This window comes from Fistularia commersonii, chromosome 2, assembly GCF_037954325.1.
Source record: "Fistularia commersonii isolate RoL2024-O1a breed Wild chromosome 2, RoL_Fcom_v1.0, whole genome shotgun sequence".
Taxonomy (NCBI): Eukaryota; Metazoa; Chordata; class Actinopteri; order Syngnathiformes; family Fistulariidae; genus Fistularia; species Fistularia commersonii.
The window spans coordinates 27,274,292-27,290,788 of NC_141285.1; the positions used below are offsets into that span (position 1 = coordinate 27,274,292).

Here is a 16,497-nt window from a genome sequence, read left to right on the forward strand (position 1 = left end):
TAGAAACTGTTCCAATGACCAAAAGACAGCAGGCAGAACTAGAGGTTGCAGAGATGAAGATGTTGAGGTTCTCTTTGGGAGTGACCAGGATGGAGAGGATCAGGAATGAGTCTATCAGAGGAACAGCACATGTTAGATGTTTTGGAGAGAAGGTCAGAGAAGCCAGACGGAGATGGTTGGGTCATGGACAGAGGAGGGATAGAGAATATATTGGTAGACGGATGCTGGATTGGAGCTGCCAGGCAAGAGGTCTGGAGGAAGACCAGAGAGAAGATTTATGGACATAGTGAGAGAGGATATGAAGGTAGTTGGTGTGAGAGAGGAGGATACAGAGAATAGGGTTAGATGGAGAAAGTTGACTCGCTGTGGCGACACCTGAAGGGAAAAGCCGAAAGAAGAAGAATCTGTCACAGGGGTGCAGGACATGTATGATGATTGAGATGTTTTGGAGATGAACAAAGGAGTGTTCATGTCCAAACCATGGTGAAGATCTGGGTAGAAGGTTGCTGAAGGTGAAGCTGCCAGGCATGAGGTCTGGAGGAAGACCAAAGAGAAGATTTATGGACGTAGTGAGAGAGGATATGAAGGTAGTTGGTGTGAGAGAGGAGGATCCAGAGAATAGGGTTGGATGGAGAAAGTTGACTCGTTGTGGCGACACCTGAAGGGAAAAGCCGAAAGAAGAAGAAGGAGAAGAAGAAATGCCAGAGCTCTTTTTGCCAAGATTCTTTTTGCCCTGCGGCTTTTGAAAACAACCAACAAGTAGATTGGGAGGTTCTCAGTCACCCGGGTCAGTTCCTGTCATGAACTCTTGTCACCGTCTCTTTCGGACTCGTACTTCTTCACTTCATCCGAGAAGCTGCTTCGGTTCGGAACCGAAACGTCTCAAAGTGAGGAAACTGAAGACCGGTTGTCACGACAAGGAGAAGGAGATGACCGAGAACCTCCACAGAGCCGTGAGATGACCTTCTTGCTCTGAGGTCCGCAGTGAAGCCAGATAGCTAGCGATGAATAATCATCATATCACTGCACCAGTGGAAACAGTATGAGCAGGATGTAAAGAAAGAAAGTGCGGTCGGTGAAGCAGGCCTCCCTCTGCGCCGCAGTGACCTTCGAGGACAAGAAGCGGGAGAACTTTGAGCGAGGCAACCTGGAGCTGGAGAAGAGGCGGCAGGCGCTGCAGGAGCAGCAGAGGAAGGAGCAGGAGAGGCTGGCGGCGCTGGAGCGCGAGGAGCAGGAGAGGAAGGTCGCCGGCCTCGCCGCCCGCCGGATTCCCCCGCGCATTTCCAAAAACCTCCTCGGACCTCCTCGAAGTCACGCCGAACCTTTTCGCATCCCACCAGGAACGTGAGAGGCTGGAGCAGGAGAGGAGGCGCCAGCAGGAGCTGGAGAAGCAGCTGGAGAAGCAGCGGGAGCTGGAGAGGCAGCGGGAGGAGGAGAGACGCAAGGAGATCGAGAGGAGAGAGGTAGGGAACGGGACGGAGGAGGATCGCCGAGGAGAATCCGCCCGTCATAACATCATGGAAACCCCTCGCAAGGCCGCCAAACGGGAGCTGGAGCGCCAGCGGCAGCTGGAGTGGGAACGCCAGCGGCGCCAGGAGCTGCTCACCCAGAGGAACCGGGAGCAGGAGAGCATCGTCCTGCTGAAAGCCAGGAAGAAGACGCTGGAGTTTGAGCTGGAAGCCCTGGTAGTCCTAAAACAAACACACACACACACACACACACACAAATAGGAGTTCAGCACACGCATGTGAACGCATCCTCCGTTTAGAACGACAAGAAGACCCAGCTGGAGGGGAAGCTGAAGGACGTGCGGTTCCGTCTGCTGGCCCAGCGGAGGGAGGTGGAGCAGACCAACCAGACCAGGGAGACCCGCATCGCCGAGATCACGCTGCTCCAGCAGCAGCTGCAGGTACGCAGGAAGCCGCCGCCGCCGCCGCCGCCGCACCTTCTGCGCCAGGACGCCGCTCGTCCGCCGCTCGTCCTTCGGAGATGTTCAGCAGCCTCTTCCGTCCCGCGGCAGGACTCCCAGCAGTGGCTGGGGAGGCTGATCCCTGACAAACAGAGTCTCAACGACCAGCTGAAGCAGGTCCAGCAGAACAGCCTCCACCGTGAGTAGCAGCAGCAAGCGGCCCACGTGCTCAAATGTGTGTGTGTGTGTGTGACTAATCTGGGTGTGTGTGTGTGTGTTCAGGTGACAGCCTCTCGTCCCTGCAGAAGGCCGTGGAGCAGAAGGAGTCCAGCCGGCAGCAGCTCCGGGACCAGCTGGACGCGGTGGAGAGAGAGACCCGGGCCAAGCTGCTGGAGATAGACGCCTTCAACACGCAGCTGAAGGTAAACACACACACACACACACACACACACACACACTTTTTGCCAGCAAAATGAACTGTCAAAACCCCGTACAGTGGAACCTTGACTTACGAGAGCATCGATTTAGGAGTTTTCCCAGATCCCAGTGGATGTTTAGCTCCGAGAAGCGGCGTCTCAAAGCGTCCGCCGCTAGCTAGCTAGCTAGCTAGCTAGCCTAGAGCATCACGGAAAACACAACAGAGCTGTGCGTGATGGAGAAGTTGTTGTTGTTGGTGAGGTACGATGAAGAAGAGCGTTGCTGTGAGAAGGCGGGAGATGTTTACCGGGTTCTGGTGCGGCAGACGGCGGGAAATGGCATTTAGACGTAAAGTGTAGCAGAAGTTAGATTTAGCAGCATTAAGTGTGCGGCCAGTAAGTTCAGGATAGAGCGATTCATGATCTCCAAGGTAAACACACTTTCTAAAACCACTGTATTTCTTCACATGCTCTTTTATCGTGTCGTAAAGTGTTCAGTTCTGCATCGGCTGAAAGAGGGGGAAAAAAAAAATCCGTTATTTTCACTCGTTTAAAATCGCATCGCAAAACCGCGGAGGCCCTTTTCGGACACAGTTCAACTCCTAAGTCAAGGTGTTACTGTATTTTCCACTTGAGTTGTGTGAAGTTTGGAATCCAGCGGCGGGTTTTCCCTCCTCCTCTGTCCGTCCCCCGTTTAGTGTCACCGCTAAACCTCCACTAACAAGCTAAGCTACGTCGCGCTCCCATCCTGCCCGCCGTCTCTCGTCCCCCTCGTCCCTCCTGTGAGTGTTTTTATGTGGATCCGCGTCCTCGGCTTCATCGCCAACCTAACCTAACCCTGCTAACCTAGCGGGGTCGCGTTCGGAGACGAGAAGGTCTGTCCCGCAGGGGGAGTTTGTCTTGTCAGTGTGAACCATCACCCCCCCCCGCCCCATCCATCAATGGTTTGCCCCCTCACCCCGTCTTCTTGGTTTGATCCTCCCGATGACCCCCTTCCTCTTATAATTTCTGCTCCTCTTTATCTCCCACGCTCCGCCTCTGTGCTCCACCTCTCCTCCCAACCCACCCCCACGCCAGTGTCTGTGTGAGTTCTATGGCAGCCGCTGTGCCGGGATAGAAGCGCTGGGACGCCGGCTTCACCAGGATCAGAGAGGGAGACAGGTAGAGCACACTGCCACCGCCGGACCCGGTGGTGCTGCTGCCAGGACCGCCTCGGCCAGATCCGCCTAGCGTTCTGATTCCATCTGGCGGATTAGACGAGAACGTCGAGGTCTCGACCGTCCCGGTTTCCGTTGAAATCTAAAATCACCAGATTGGCTGAGAAGGTAGAATTTTTCATGAAAATCAAAGCGAGCGATTGGTTTATCGATGTTTGCGATGGTGCAGACCGGGGGTCGGCAACCTTTACCGCTCAAACAGCCATCTGGAGGAATGCAAGCTAGTTATTAAAAGTAAAGCGAGCAGGAACAACAAAAAGCCCAAACGTCAAGTGAGGAACCAGCGGCGATTACATTAGCAAAAGAACTCGGTGCGATGGTGAAGGCTAAAACTAGCTGGTTGAGGCTATGCAAGCAACTAGAAGCTAAATTATAGGCAATATTAGCTAAAGGACTGGAAGTGATGGTGAAGGCTAAAACCAGCTATTTAAGGCTAAGGAAGCAACTAGAAGCTAAATTATAGGCAATATTAGCGAAAGGACTAGAAGTGATGGTGTCGGCTAAAACTAGCTGGTTAAGGCTATGCAAGCAACTAGAGGTTGAATTATAGGCAATAATAGCTAAAGGACTGGAAGGCTAAAACTAGCTAGTTAAGGCTAAGGAAGCGACTAGATGCTAAATTATAGACTAAAAAAGGGGCGTATAAAATGTAAAACAATGGAAAAGAAGCTAAGATATAAGCTAGAGAAACGCCTTCTTGTTCCAGAATTGTAAAACAAGATGCTAACACTCCAAACTGGAAGCCTTTTGGTGGACTGCTAGATCCGTGACGCTGGATCAGACCCGCGGTGTTCCTCGCCTGTGAAGGACATCCGAACCAAATACTTTGCAGAATGTAAATTGATGATTTGATGGCAGCGTCACATATTCAGAGTGTGTGAAGGGAAAAGCATCATTCCCCATCCGACCATGAATAATGGCTCCTCCACGTCAGGCCTCCTGCTTCCTGCATCCTATTCTCTGCTTTATTTCCTTCCTCTGAAACTGATTTCCTAGAAAACACGAAACGTTGCTGTCGAATGATAATAATTGCAACCGTATTTTAATCCCGTAAAGCAAATGTGGTAAAAGTGTCCAGGGTGGGCTATGGTCTAACCCAGGGGTCGGTAACTTTTACCGGTCAAACAGCCATTTGGAGTTGTTTCACCACAGTAAAGAAAACACCGGAAGGCACACAACCCTTGTTAAATTTAAAATAAATGAACACGGCATATAGAGGACTTTATGCTATGTTTATACATAGCATAAAGGTTAAAAAAAAACAAACTAACGGGACTGTCTCATGAAATTAGAACATTGCGATAAAGTTCTTTATCTTCTGTAATGCAATTACAAAAACAAGAATGTCATACAGTCTGGATTCATTACAAATTAACTGAAATATTACAAGCTTTTTATTACTTAAATATTGCTGATTATGGCTTACATCTTAAGAAAACTCAAAATATTAGAATATCATGAAAAAAGTCATTTTTGTTTTTTTAATTGCATCACAGAAGATAAAGAACTTTATCACAATAATCTAATTTTATGAGACAGTCCCGTAAAGTTTTTTTTTTTTAACCTTTATGCTATGTAAAAACAATATGTGTTGCATTCTTTTGAATCAACGGCAGAGAAAAGGAAAGGACATTTCTGCATGCAACAAAACATTTTGAACTCTGAAAAAAGGACATTGGGTTGCAAATTAATGTCTATTTGAGTCCTTCTTATATTCATGAACAAAATAAGACAAACTTAAACGATCCAGCAGACCAAAAAAATATTGAAACACGTTTTATTGAACTGTCACAAGATCGCCACAATTTCCAAATTTTAAAATCGCATTTTTAAAAATGAACAAACAAAAAATACAATACATTTTAATGGAATACCGGTCGATTATTTTCCAAAGCCGCAGGGAGCCGCGGGTCGCCGACGCCCCTGGTTCGGATTATTCTCCCGAGCCTCGGCACCAGCGGCGCTGATCCGCTGCGCCGCTCCTTGTCTGGAGGTCAGGAAAACCAGGTGCGCAAAACTGCAGGGCAGCTAGCTGGAAGCGTGACGTCCATTTCCAGATAAGAAAGCCGGGCTCCAGCTGGATTCTGTCGTATCTGCAAGATCGCGTCGTACGATAGAAGGAAACCGGATCATCCGGCGAGAGAAAAACACGTAAATCTCTTTTATCCTGGTCACAGTGAGATAAAGATGAGATTAAAAACATGCAATTGTTTTTCCGGAGGGAACAATGTGGCTCAAAGACGGCGCCCAAGGATGTACACCGGACCAACACGCAACTAGGGGACGACTTTTTGTCGTCCTCCACCCTCCTGGTCGCTCCGAGCTGGTGTGACTTGAGTCCCCCAAGCCTGCTAAGCTAGTTGGCTAATGCTAGACGTGAGTTGGCTAACAAATCCCGCTAAATGATCAGAACAACTTGCAGAAGAACCTGGAGTTTGGTCCTCGTCGGGGAACCCGGAGGAAGATAATCGTGCCGGCGCCGTCCGTTTATTGATTTTCGGAAAAGGCGGCTCCCGCTGAGGCTGCTCGCACCTGCGATGCTAACCTGGATTAGCGTGTGCGACCTGTCGCTAGATAGTGCAACGTATGACTGCTAACTGTTAGCTCTAAGCTCTGGCTTCTCACCACTGCAGTCAGAGCAGAGGAAGGGTTAAAGTGTGTGTTGGTGTGTGTGTGTGTGTGTGTGTGTGTCACTCCCTCACGATGGCCTCGTCTTCCTGCGCCAGGTGGATGTCCCATCTGGAGTGTGTTTGTTGTGTTTGCTCGCTCCACCTGTTTGCGGTTTTCTACACGTGCTTGACTGGCTGAAACGCGTCGAGCTCTACAAGAGCGCTAGCTGGCGGCGCGGCTGGTCGTCATGACAACACGGATGTCAACAACCCCCCCCCCACATATCACCCATCTAGCCACGTCCGGTGGTTCAGACCCCTCTTCCGCCACACCTTCAGGCACTTACACCAGAAACATTGTTTACCTGCTGGAGGGTAACTGCTGTTACCATGGCGACGTGTTACCCAGATAAACAGCCCCCCTTCCTTGCGACCCCTGAGTTTTCCTTTCTTTTCCGACACACCAGTTTTGGACACTCCCCCGGAAACACTTTTCCCCATTGACATCTTCTGGTGGTTGCCATGGTTACCAGCCAGTAGAAGGGGCGGAGCTTGCCTCGACCAGCTAACTAACAAATGGCCGCCGTCGTCGTCGCCGCTCCGCTGTTGTTTTTGTTGTCGTCGTTGTCATCGGTCACCCGTAGCAACCGGCCCCCGCGACCCCCCCCCACCTCCTCACCGACGTTTCCTTCCTGTATCCCGCGGCGCCTCGCAGGAGCTGAGGGAGATCCACAGCCGGCAGCAGCGGCAGAAGCAGAAGGAGCTGGAGGGGGAAGCGCCAACGCTGACCCACGCGCACCCTCACGCGCACGCCCCGATCGACAGGAAGTCGGCGGAGCTGCAGGAAGGCCGGTGAGAAACCGCCGCCGTTTTGGCGTTTCGAGGACGGAGCGAAGATTCCCGCGTCCGATTCTCCCGCCCGCCTCCCGTCAGGTTGTCCTCAGATGAAGGTTTGTCCTGGAGGGAAGACGGGGGGATTTGCGCCCCCAAACCCCCCAGCCCCGGCCCCCACGCCTGGCTGAACCGGGTGACCCAGGAGGAGGAAGAGCGGAAGAGGCGAGGCCCGGAGGAGGAGGAGGAGGACGAGGAGGAGGAGGAGGAGGACGACGGGGGTCGGAAGACGGCGGGATCGATAGAGGAGAAGGAGGAGGAAGGGAGGGGGAAGAAGGAGATGCAGGAGAAGCTGAGCAAGCTGTTCGGCCAGCCGGCCGACCCCTGGGCCGCCACAGGTCACAAAACCCGACCCGCCCGGTAAATTGAAGCGCCGACGGCGGAAGGACGGCGTGTTCACGGCGCCCCCTTTTTTTTTCCGTTGTGCAGAAAAAGCTCCGGTCCCCAGTCTGTTCGACCAGAAAGCCCCGGCGTCCGGCTTCGACCAGCAGCAGCCGGTGAAGGTGGTGTACTACCGCGCCCTCTACCCCTTCGACGCACGCAGCCATGACGAGATCAGCATCACCCCGGGAGACGTCATCATGGTATGAACCCGCCTCGCCGGACGCCAACATCTGGCGCGAAGACGAGGTTTCGTGTTTGAGGAGGGATCGACGGCCGGGACGGTTTCTTGCGTCGAGTCGCCGACGAGTCCTCGTCGCGTGCGGGTGCGGTTGCTCTTCGGTGTGTATTAACTGTTTCCTCTCTCCTCTGCCGTGCAAACTGAAGGTGAAGGGGGAATGGGTAAGTTCTCAGCCAATCACAAGCCGGCAGACTCGGCGTGTCTCACGTTCGTTCATCTGACGCCAGGATGAGTGTTTGTTGTCGCTTGTTTTTTTTTTTGTTTTGTTTTTTTTGTGCAATCTGATTTTTTTTTTGTGTGTGTGTGTGTGCCGTCTTTTGCGAATGTTGTCGTAAACATGACACGCCGCAGACGGCGGGAGCGATCCTACGCATACCTCATTTCATGTGTTCACCAGTTTCTGCTTTGGTATTTTTTGGCAAACATTTCTTTGCACATGATGTTTACAGTATATCCTTATTTTTCCAAAAGAACCCGTGATAGGCAAAATCCGTGAAGTAGAAACCTTTATTTTTTTTCTACAATTACGGAACGGAAGATTCATTCATTCCGTAAAGCCGACCTACAGCCGCATAGTTTTTAGCTTCCCTTAGCATGTCCAGAAGTTTAACTTTATCTGCCATAGATAGCATCTTTGTCGCTCCAGAGCGTTTTGTCAACATGATGGCTTTTAGAGAAACTCGAAATCGCGAGAGAATTTGCACGTACGTCATGTAAATTCGGCAAGCTTTTTTACGTACATGTGCATATTAAACAGCAACGTTATTGACGCACAGGTAGAGAAGAAGCGGAGTGACTTTTTAGCCAATCGGAATGCAGAACACAATGCACGACGCAAATCGGCGAAGTAGCGAAACCGTGAAAAGTAAACGGCGTTATAGCCAGGGATCGCTGCATTTGTCACCGCCATCCGCATGTCATCACAGGGATTCCCCTTTTAAATCCACGTCTCCTTTGCGTTTCGGCCGACAGCTGCCACCCCGCCGTCTCTTGTCTTGGCCTCTGACTTCCCCTAGTGGTAGGAAAATGATAATACAAGAGTACGTCTTAAATCGACCTCCGTGCAGAAGGAAACGCAGGCACACACCTCACCCCACCAGACCTCTGCGGATTCCAGATGTTTGTTTTTGTTTGTTTCGATTGGAAGATAGAGCAGATCCGTGCCGTTCCCTCCGGCTCTCCTAGCATCCAGCTCTGTAGAACCGTGTGATGGATCCTCAGGCTTCATCGAGTCTTCTTCTGCGGTCCCCCTTCCCCCCCCCACCAGGTGGACGAGTCTCAGACCGGCGAGCCCGGCTGGCTGGGCGGCGAGCTGCGGGGTCGCACCGGCTGGTTCCCCGCCAACTATGCCGAGCGGATGCCGGACGGCGAGGCGCCGGTCAGCCTGCGCGCGACGGCGACCGCCGCCGCCGCCCCGACGTCCTCGGCCCAGCAGCCGATGGGCACGCCTCCCCCCGCGCCCGGCCAGACCTCGTCCTCCGCGTCCTCCGGCAACAGCAACTGGGCCGACTTCAGCACCACGTGAGTCGGACCCGAACGCTCCCGTCATCCGTCATTTCTTCTTTATTTTCCCATAAAACACGAAAAAAACGAAACTCTTCATGTCCACCTTAACTCCCCGTACTCCCAGCTGGCCGTCCAACACGTCCAGCCAGTTGGACAGCGAGGGCTGGGACGCCTGGCCCACCTCCTCCGCCGGCCAGAACCCGTCGCTCAGCGTCCCCTCGGCGCAGCTACGGCAACGCTCCGCCTTCACGCCCGCTACCATGACGACCGGCTCGTCCCCGTCACCCGTGCTGGGACAGGTAACCTCCAGGAGGCGGTGGACGACATGGACAAACCTGGCCTTTATCGTTTTACACCGTGTGTGTGTGTGTGTGTGTGTGTGTGTGTGTGTGTCCAGGGGGAGAAGGTGGAGGGTCTCCAGGCTCAGGCTTTGTATCCATGGAGAGCCAAGAAGGACAACCACCTCAACTTCAACAAAAATGAGGTGGGAATTATCTATGTGTGTGTGTGTGTGTGTGTGTGTGTGTGTGTGTGTGTGTGTGTGTGTGTGTGTGTGTCACACCCTCGCTCTTGTCTCGCCGCTGCAGATCATCACGGTGCTGGAGCAGCAGGACATGTGGTGGTTAGGAGAACTGCAGAGCGGACAGCGAGGCTGGTTCCCCAAAAGTTACGTGAAGCTCATCTCCGCCACCGTGGCGACCCCTGGCCCCGCCCCCGCCGCCCCCGCCGCCGCCGCCATCACGGCCCGCAGCAAGAACGCCAGGCGAGTCCCGTGCCGTGAAGGTTCAAATCCACTCGCCGCTTGCAGGAATGTCACACGACGTCAAACGTTCTGTCCCGCAGTGAGTCCGGAGTTTCCGAAAGCCCCCCGAACGGGAAGCGTCCGTCGCCGTCCCCGACCAAACCCTCGGAGGCGGGAGAAGGTAAACCTCCGGACGAGCGCTCGCTATCCGAGTCGGGTCCGCGCGCCGGGTTCCACCCTCTTGCCGCCTTCTCCCCTCAGAGTACGTGGCCATGTACACCTACGAGAGCAGCGAGCAGGGAGACCTCAGCTTCCAGCAGGGAGACGTCGTCACGGTGACCAGGAAGGAGGGCGACTGGTGGACGGGCACCGTCGGCGCCAAGACCGGAGTCTTCCCGTCCAACTACGTCAAACCCAGGGATGGCGCGGCGGAGGTGAGGTTGTCCTGGAGATAACGGCGTCATCCTGCACATAATGTCGTCTCTCTCTGTGTGAGACAAAAATATTAGAACACGTTTTATTTAGATCAGGGGTGTCAAACATACGGCCCGCGGGTCCGCAGGATAATTTGAAAGTGGAAAAATGCATAAAAGACAAGGATTTTTTTTTTATTAAATGCAATTCAAGGATGTTCCACTAGGGGGCGCTGTTTTGGTCAGAGTAGACGACAACCGCATCACTGAGACGGACCAATCAGCAGACGGTATCAATGCACCACCTGCTGCTTGTTATGACGTCGTTTCCACCCTGTTCTCCACCTCCTGCTACGCCCTCATTAGCCAAAATGTCGTTATCAAAACAGAAAAGTAGATAAAGAGCGTAGAATTTTCAAAGAAAAATGGACTACGTCCTATTTATTTACAGACGCACCTTTGTGCTCGGCGTGTTTGCAACAAGTTTCGTTATTTAAGGAATATAATATTCGGCGCCACGACGAGACTCATCAAAAATATGACAGCTTGCAAGGAAACTGAGAAGAGAAAAGATCAACCAATCACAGGCAGGTCTGAGGAAACAGCGTCCACTTTCACCCAGAGATGAGAAATCAGCGAAGCAGCGGTAAAAGCCAGCGAGCTAATTGCTGGTGAAAATGTGCAATTTAACGTTAGTCACCAGCTTCACTACTAACGAGTATGTTGGAATTCTACTGTTCATGCAACTCCATACATTTTCAGTATGTATTGTGTGTGTTTGCATGTTTCATGGATGAAGTTTACACATTTACAGGTGAATATTCTCTTCCTTACACATTTAATAGCACTCTTTTTAGTTTGTAAGGTAAAGGCAGGGATTCAATTTAGATTTTATATGCACATGTGGAAATGGTTTAAAAACCCCTTTCTTTATATGTCTCATTTAATCTTAAAGTGCATTACTATATTTTTCAGTACCAATTACTTGTTAAAGTTTTGTGCCTTTGTACGATCAGTGGGATCTCATGATCCCATGATTGCACTGCAAACATGTGAACGATAAAAGTAAATTGCACTTTTGTCGAAGGAAATATGAGGTGTTTCATGAAATGTTTTGTAAAAGGATTGTTCATTAAATTCCAAGATTTTCCTCATGTCCTTGTACTTCTTTACACCAAAAGAGAGGAAAGACATGATATTTTGGTTATTTATTGCTGAGCATGCTATTATTTTAATGGTCCGGCCCTCTTGACATCTACCCGGGCCGAATGTGGCGCCATGAGACATGAGTTTCACACCCCTGATTTAGATGCAATAAGGTCGCTATCATCTGGAAATTTCAAATGAAAAATGAAAAAACTAAAATGAAATGCATTCGGATTAAATACTGGATTATTCTCAAAGAAGCCGCAGAGCTTATTTGGAATTCTGTGGACTGGATTTGTGTTTATTTTCCAAGAAACCAACCCCGTATTGGCTGAAACCCCGTTTTCTGTGCCTAGTCTTTAGGACCGGCGGGGAAGACGGGCAGCCTCGGCAAGAAACCAGGTGGGTTCGGCGGTCCGACCGGCCCTCGCTCTCGCCGACCCGTCCTGAAGGTGTCCTCCTCCCCGAACCCCGCAGAGATCGCCCAGGTGATCGCACCTTACAGCGCCACCGGAGCCGAGCAGCTGACGCTGGCGCCCGGTCAGCTGATCCTCATCAGGAAGAAGAACCCGGGCGGCTGGTGGGAGGGCGAGCTGCAGGTACGCTCCGCTTCGGGGAGAAGATCCAGGGAGGGCCTCCTTTCGACTCCTTGGCGAAACCCAGAAATGCGAGTCTTCCGGGCGTCCGTGGCGCCCGATGACACTCTGTCCTCTGATTGGCCCAGGCCCGGGGGAAGAAGCGCCAGATTGGCTGGTTTCCGGCTAACTACGTGAAGCTGCTCAGCCCCAGCACCAGCAAGACCACGCCCACCGAGCCCACCCCACCCAAACTGGCTGCGGCCAGCGCAGGTACACACACACACACACACACACACAGGTCACACGATTAGCTGTTAGCATTGTTAGCTCGCTGTTAAAGAAAAGACAATTGAATCACAGATTCTTCTCAATACCTGAGAAACCACAACACCAAACTTCTGGACATGATCAACATGGCATGTGTGTGTGTGTGTGTGTGTGTGTGTGTGTGTGTCAAGCTGTGTGTCAGGTGATCGGCATGTACGACTACGTGGCCCAGAACGACGACGAGCTGGCCTTCCAGAAGGGTCAGGTGATCACGGTGCTCAACAAGGACGACTGCGATTGGTGGAAAGGGGAGCTGAACGGGAGGGAGGGGCTGTTCCCTAGCAACTACGTCAAACTGACGACAGACACGGATCCGAGCACGCAGTGTGAGTGCATTTGCGCACACACACACACACACACACACACACACACACACATAATGCGCATTTCAGACAACACCGACATAAAACACACACAGTTACACTCACACCGAAGCCCCCCTCCTGCTAACACACACACACACACACACACGCACACACCCCAGAGCCAGGTGTGGAGATGCCGTCCCTCTCTCGATATTTGACCCCGGGGTCGGTTTGGTTTGACCTTTGACCTCCTTTGGGTCTCTTTGAACCTCCCATTCACGCACCACCTCTGGGTGGTGTTTGTGTTTTGCTATGGTGTGTATGTGTGTGTGTGTATGTTTGTGCATGTGCATGCGTGTGTGTGCATGCGTGTGTGTGTGTGTGCACGTCGTGAGTGTAACTGTGCACCCCCCCCCCCCGCCCCCCCTTCCCATAGAAGCGGAGTCTCTGGACTGGATTGGCGAGGCGGGTCGTTCCGTAAACCCTTTTCGACGTTTTCATGAAAACGACAGTTTTGGATTTTCACTTTGCACAGAACGCAGAGGGACGTTTGCTAAAAACTGAATCGAAAGGTCCTCCCCATCCACCGGGCCGCAGAGAAACGATAAAGCTGTTTAAAAGTCGTTTCGGGTATTTTTAGTTTTTTGAAAATCCCCCCTCGCTCCTGCACGTGACGCAGTCCGAGGTTAGGTTTCTCTTTGAACAAGCTAACCGTCGCTAACGTAGCCCTCGAAAGCGGAGAGCTCGTGTGAAAAGACGAGACTCGAAAGGGCTCGAATGCGAAAAATGTCCGGCTTAAAACCAACAAATTGGCGTTGAAATAAAAACAACTTTCACCGTTAGTCGAAATACTCAGATACCGAAACAGGTTTGCGGGCCGCGAGCTTCAAGAGAAGCTCTAGATCTTTTCCGAAGGTCGGAGGTCAGAGGTCACGGCTGCGATAGGAACCCGACCGAATCGACGCGTCTCGTCCGTCCGGCCTCCGGACGCTCCGCTTCTATGCCAGGTTAGCTCATACCTCCACACTCCTGTGTCTTGCCGCACGCTCCACCCACCTAGCGCCCGATTGGTCGTCGTCGTCGTTCTTGTTGTTGTTGTTTTGTTTTTGTTGTTTTTGTTGATGTTGTTGTTGTCGTCCTCTCTCTAGGATCATATCATTACCCAGAACCCCCCTCTCCTCAAAGCCCTCAAAGAGACCCACTAGGCCACGCCCACTAGGCCACTCTACCAATGGGGAACAGCAGCAAGAGGTCACATGACCCGGACATGGCGACTCTCCACCAATAGAGGCCGGAGAGAGAGAGAGAGAGAGAGAGCGAGACAGACAGGCCGTAACGTTTTGTTTTTAAACGCCCAGTGGTGGCGAGGCGTCTGGCTGGACGAGGCCGAACTGTCCCTGTCCTCCTATAGGTGGAGAGGCGGGAGGCGAAGACTTCCTCTCCCTCCCACGATTGGACTGATTCACGTCACATGACTCCACAACACACACACACACACACACACACACACACACCAAACACGCTGAGCCCCGTCCTGGTGTGGGAAAAGTGGATAGTGGGTCATTTTGTGGCTTTGTGGGAGATTCTGTCCGTAGACGCTCTGCTCATCCCCTCTTTCTTTTCCTATTTTTTTTTTCTTAACCCGGCTTCTATCACTTCAGCACCTCTCTCTTTCATCCCTCTCTCTCTCTCTCTCTCTCTCTCTCTCTCCCTCTGCACTAACCCCTTCCCCTCCCACAGCTGCACAGAAAGACCCACTATCTGCTGGAGGACGTTTCAATGTCCGCCCTTCCTCCTCCTCTTCCTCCTCCCGCCTTCCCATCCTGCCCTCTTCCCTCCACTCATAGCCAAAGACTCCTCACGCTTTTTCCAACCCGGTATTAACACGCCGGTTTTGACCTCGTTCGCGCCGGTGTGAAGATCCCCCTCCCCGAGAGCGGAAGGTCTCCGGATTCCAGATTTGGCCGCCGGATTCTTGAGCGCGTGACTTGGACAAAGGCGGGATCCTCACGGCAGGTGTGAGCGACTTCATTTCTGGCGTGGGGCGTCTTCGGGGCAGGTGTGAATGAGGTCGTACTAGCTGTAAGTACCTTAACGCCAGGTGTGAACCGGTTAATTTAAGGTGTGTGTGTGTCTCTGGAGCAGATGGGATTGGGTTTGTACTTTAACGCCAGGTGTGAACAAGTGCCAGAACTTCTGTTTTTTACCTATCAGTCGTGAGCGAATGAAAACCAGGCTTAAAGTTGTTGCCAGAATCGGGTTGGTGAAAGTTGCTACCGAGGAGTCGCGGTTCCAGGTTATTAACAGTGTGTGTGCTCAGATCCTGTCACGCAGGTGTGTGAAGGAGTGTGTTCACGCCCGGACAGTCGTGAATGTGAGCATACAAGTCATTTATAGGTGTCCATAAGAGCATCTTCATACCAGGCTTACATGTGTTACCACCAGGTGTGAACGTGGGAAGCATGGATGAACCGGTACAAGTAGAGCATGCTCATACCTTTCGTGTGTGTGTTTGCGTGTGTGTGTGTGTGTGTGTGTGTGTGTGTGTGTGTGTGTGTTTCCGCCCCATGCAAAGCAGCCGGTCGTGTTAATACCAGGTGTGAAAGGGGTCCCGCTGTCTAACAGGCAGGAAACGGAGGGACAGGCGGGATTGAAATGCTTCCCACAGCAGCTGGAGTGGGCGGAGCTCAGGGCTAACCTATGCTTGCTAACCAAAACACACACACACACACACATATACATACACACAACACACACACACGGCTTGGTACAGTGTTTTGAATTTAAAGTGCACACAAACGTTGTTTTTGACCCTTAGTCATTTTACATCTTGAAAAATGCATTAACTTGATCCGTGTCGCTGTTGTTGTTGTTGTTGTTGTTGTTTTTGTTTACATGTTTACGGTTTGTCTGTTGCTATGACGATCACACTGTGGAGGGCTGAGGATCATTCAAGTCACACACGCAATAGTGTCATATTTTGGGGGGCGTGACGACTCGCGTCGATACAACTCACATGTCTGTGGTCGGTACAAAGCCAGCGAGTGGCTAGCTTAGCTTAGCTTAGCATCACCCAAGCTGAGGATGTGATCCGGCAGCCCCGCTCTGACCCCGGAAACCGTGTTAACCAATCGTTCTTCCACCAGAAACATTTGTCATATAAATATGTGTAAATATCTTTTTTTCTGTGTTTTAAAAAAAAAAAAAAACTTTCCACAGATTTGCTAAAAAAAAAAAAAAAGAAAGAAATTATATTTTTTCTAATTTCTCCAGAGGTTTTTTTTGTCGTTAGTGTGTCATAACACTGGTTTTTGCTGATCTCCCTTTCGCTCTGCTTCGCGTTCAGAAATAATAAACACACACACACACACACACACACACACACACACACACACTAGTGTAAGATAATCTGCTTAAAGTGTCAGAATGATGAATGTCGGGGTCAGACGGGGCGTCGGGTTGAGCGCCAGTTCAGATGTCTTTTAGGAGAAAAGGATGCATTAGGAAGTGTGTGTGTGTGTGTGTGTGTGTGTACCTGTGTGCGGATTTGTCTTCAAGACACACACACACACACACACACACAGACTGTTCTTCTACGTGACTGTTTTACCTTTTCCTGGTGGCGTGTCAAATTTTTTAGTATTTTAATTTTTAAAACAAGCTTAACCTCCTAATTGTCAGCACTTTGATACAGGAGTGGACACACACACGCACACACACACACACACGTGAAGTATCGACTGTGAGGCTCACAAACACTCACCCTCTGCACTGACGGCACACACACCGCACCAGGACCCGCCCCCTTCTACCTGT

General features: G+C 51.5%; 1 protein-coding gene across 5 annotated transcripts in view; it reads left to right on the forward strand.

Annotated features, from left to right (window-relative positions):
- itsn1 (intersectin 1 (SH3 domain protein)) overlaps nt 1-16,497 on the forward strand; it is a 43,710-nt gene that overhangs the window by 16,987 nt on the left and 10,226 nt on the right. For 2 of the 5 annotated variants that reach the window (XM_086175373.1, XM_086175381.1), the window contains 21 exons: nt 1,104-1,243; nt 1,341-1,463; nt 1,536-1,685; nt 1,769-1,909; nt 2,021-2,108; nt 2,192-2,331; nt 3,403-3,486; nt 6,867-7,003; nt 7,085-7,380; nt 7,472-7,626; nt 7,811-7,825; nt 8,932-9,185; nt 9,295-9,469; nt 9,568-9,654; nt 9,758-9,933; nt 10,014-10,093; nt 10,174-10,346; nt 11,828-11,873; nt 11,949-12,070; nt 12,196-12,319; nt 12,508-12,702. In XM_086175373.1, coding sequence (XP_086031499.1) covers nt 1,104-1,243; nt 1,341-1,463; nt 1,536-1,685; nt 1,769-1,909; nt 2,021-2,108; nt 2,192-2,331; nt 3,403-3,486; nt 6,867-7,003; nt 7,085-7,380; nt 7,472-7,626; nt 7,811-7,825; nt 8,932-9,185; nt 9,295-9,469; nt 9,568-9,654; nt 9,758-9,933; nt 10,014-10,093; nt 10,174-10,346; nt 11,828-11,873; nt 11,949-12,070; nt 12,196-12,319; nt 12,508-12,702 — 2,901 coding nt within the window. The remainder of the gene's footprint in view (nt 1-1,103; nt 1,244-1,340; nt 1,464-1,535; nt 1,686-1,768; nt 1,910-2,020; nt 2,109-2,191; nt 2,332-3,402; nt 3,487-6,866; nt 7,004-7,084; nt 7,381-7,471; nt 7,627-7,810; nt 7,826-8,931; nt 9,186-9,294; nt 9,470-9,567; nt 9,655-9,757; nt 9,934-10,013; nt 10,094-10,173; nt 10,347-11,827; nt 11,874-11,948; nt 12,071-12,195; nt 12,320-12,507; nt 12,703-16,497) is intronic. The other 3 variants (XM_086175388.1, XM_086175398.1, XM_086175408.1) reach the window with 3 other exon arrangements.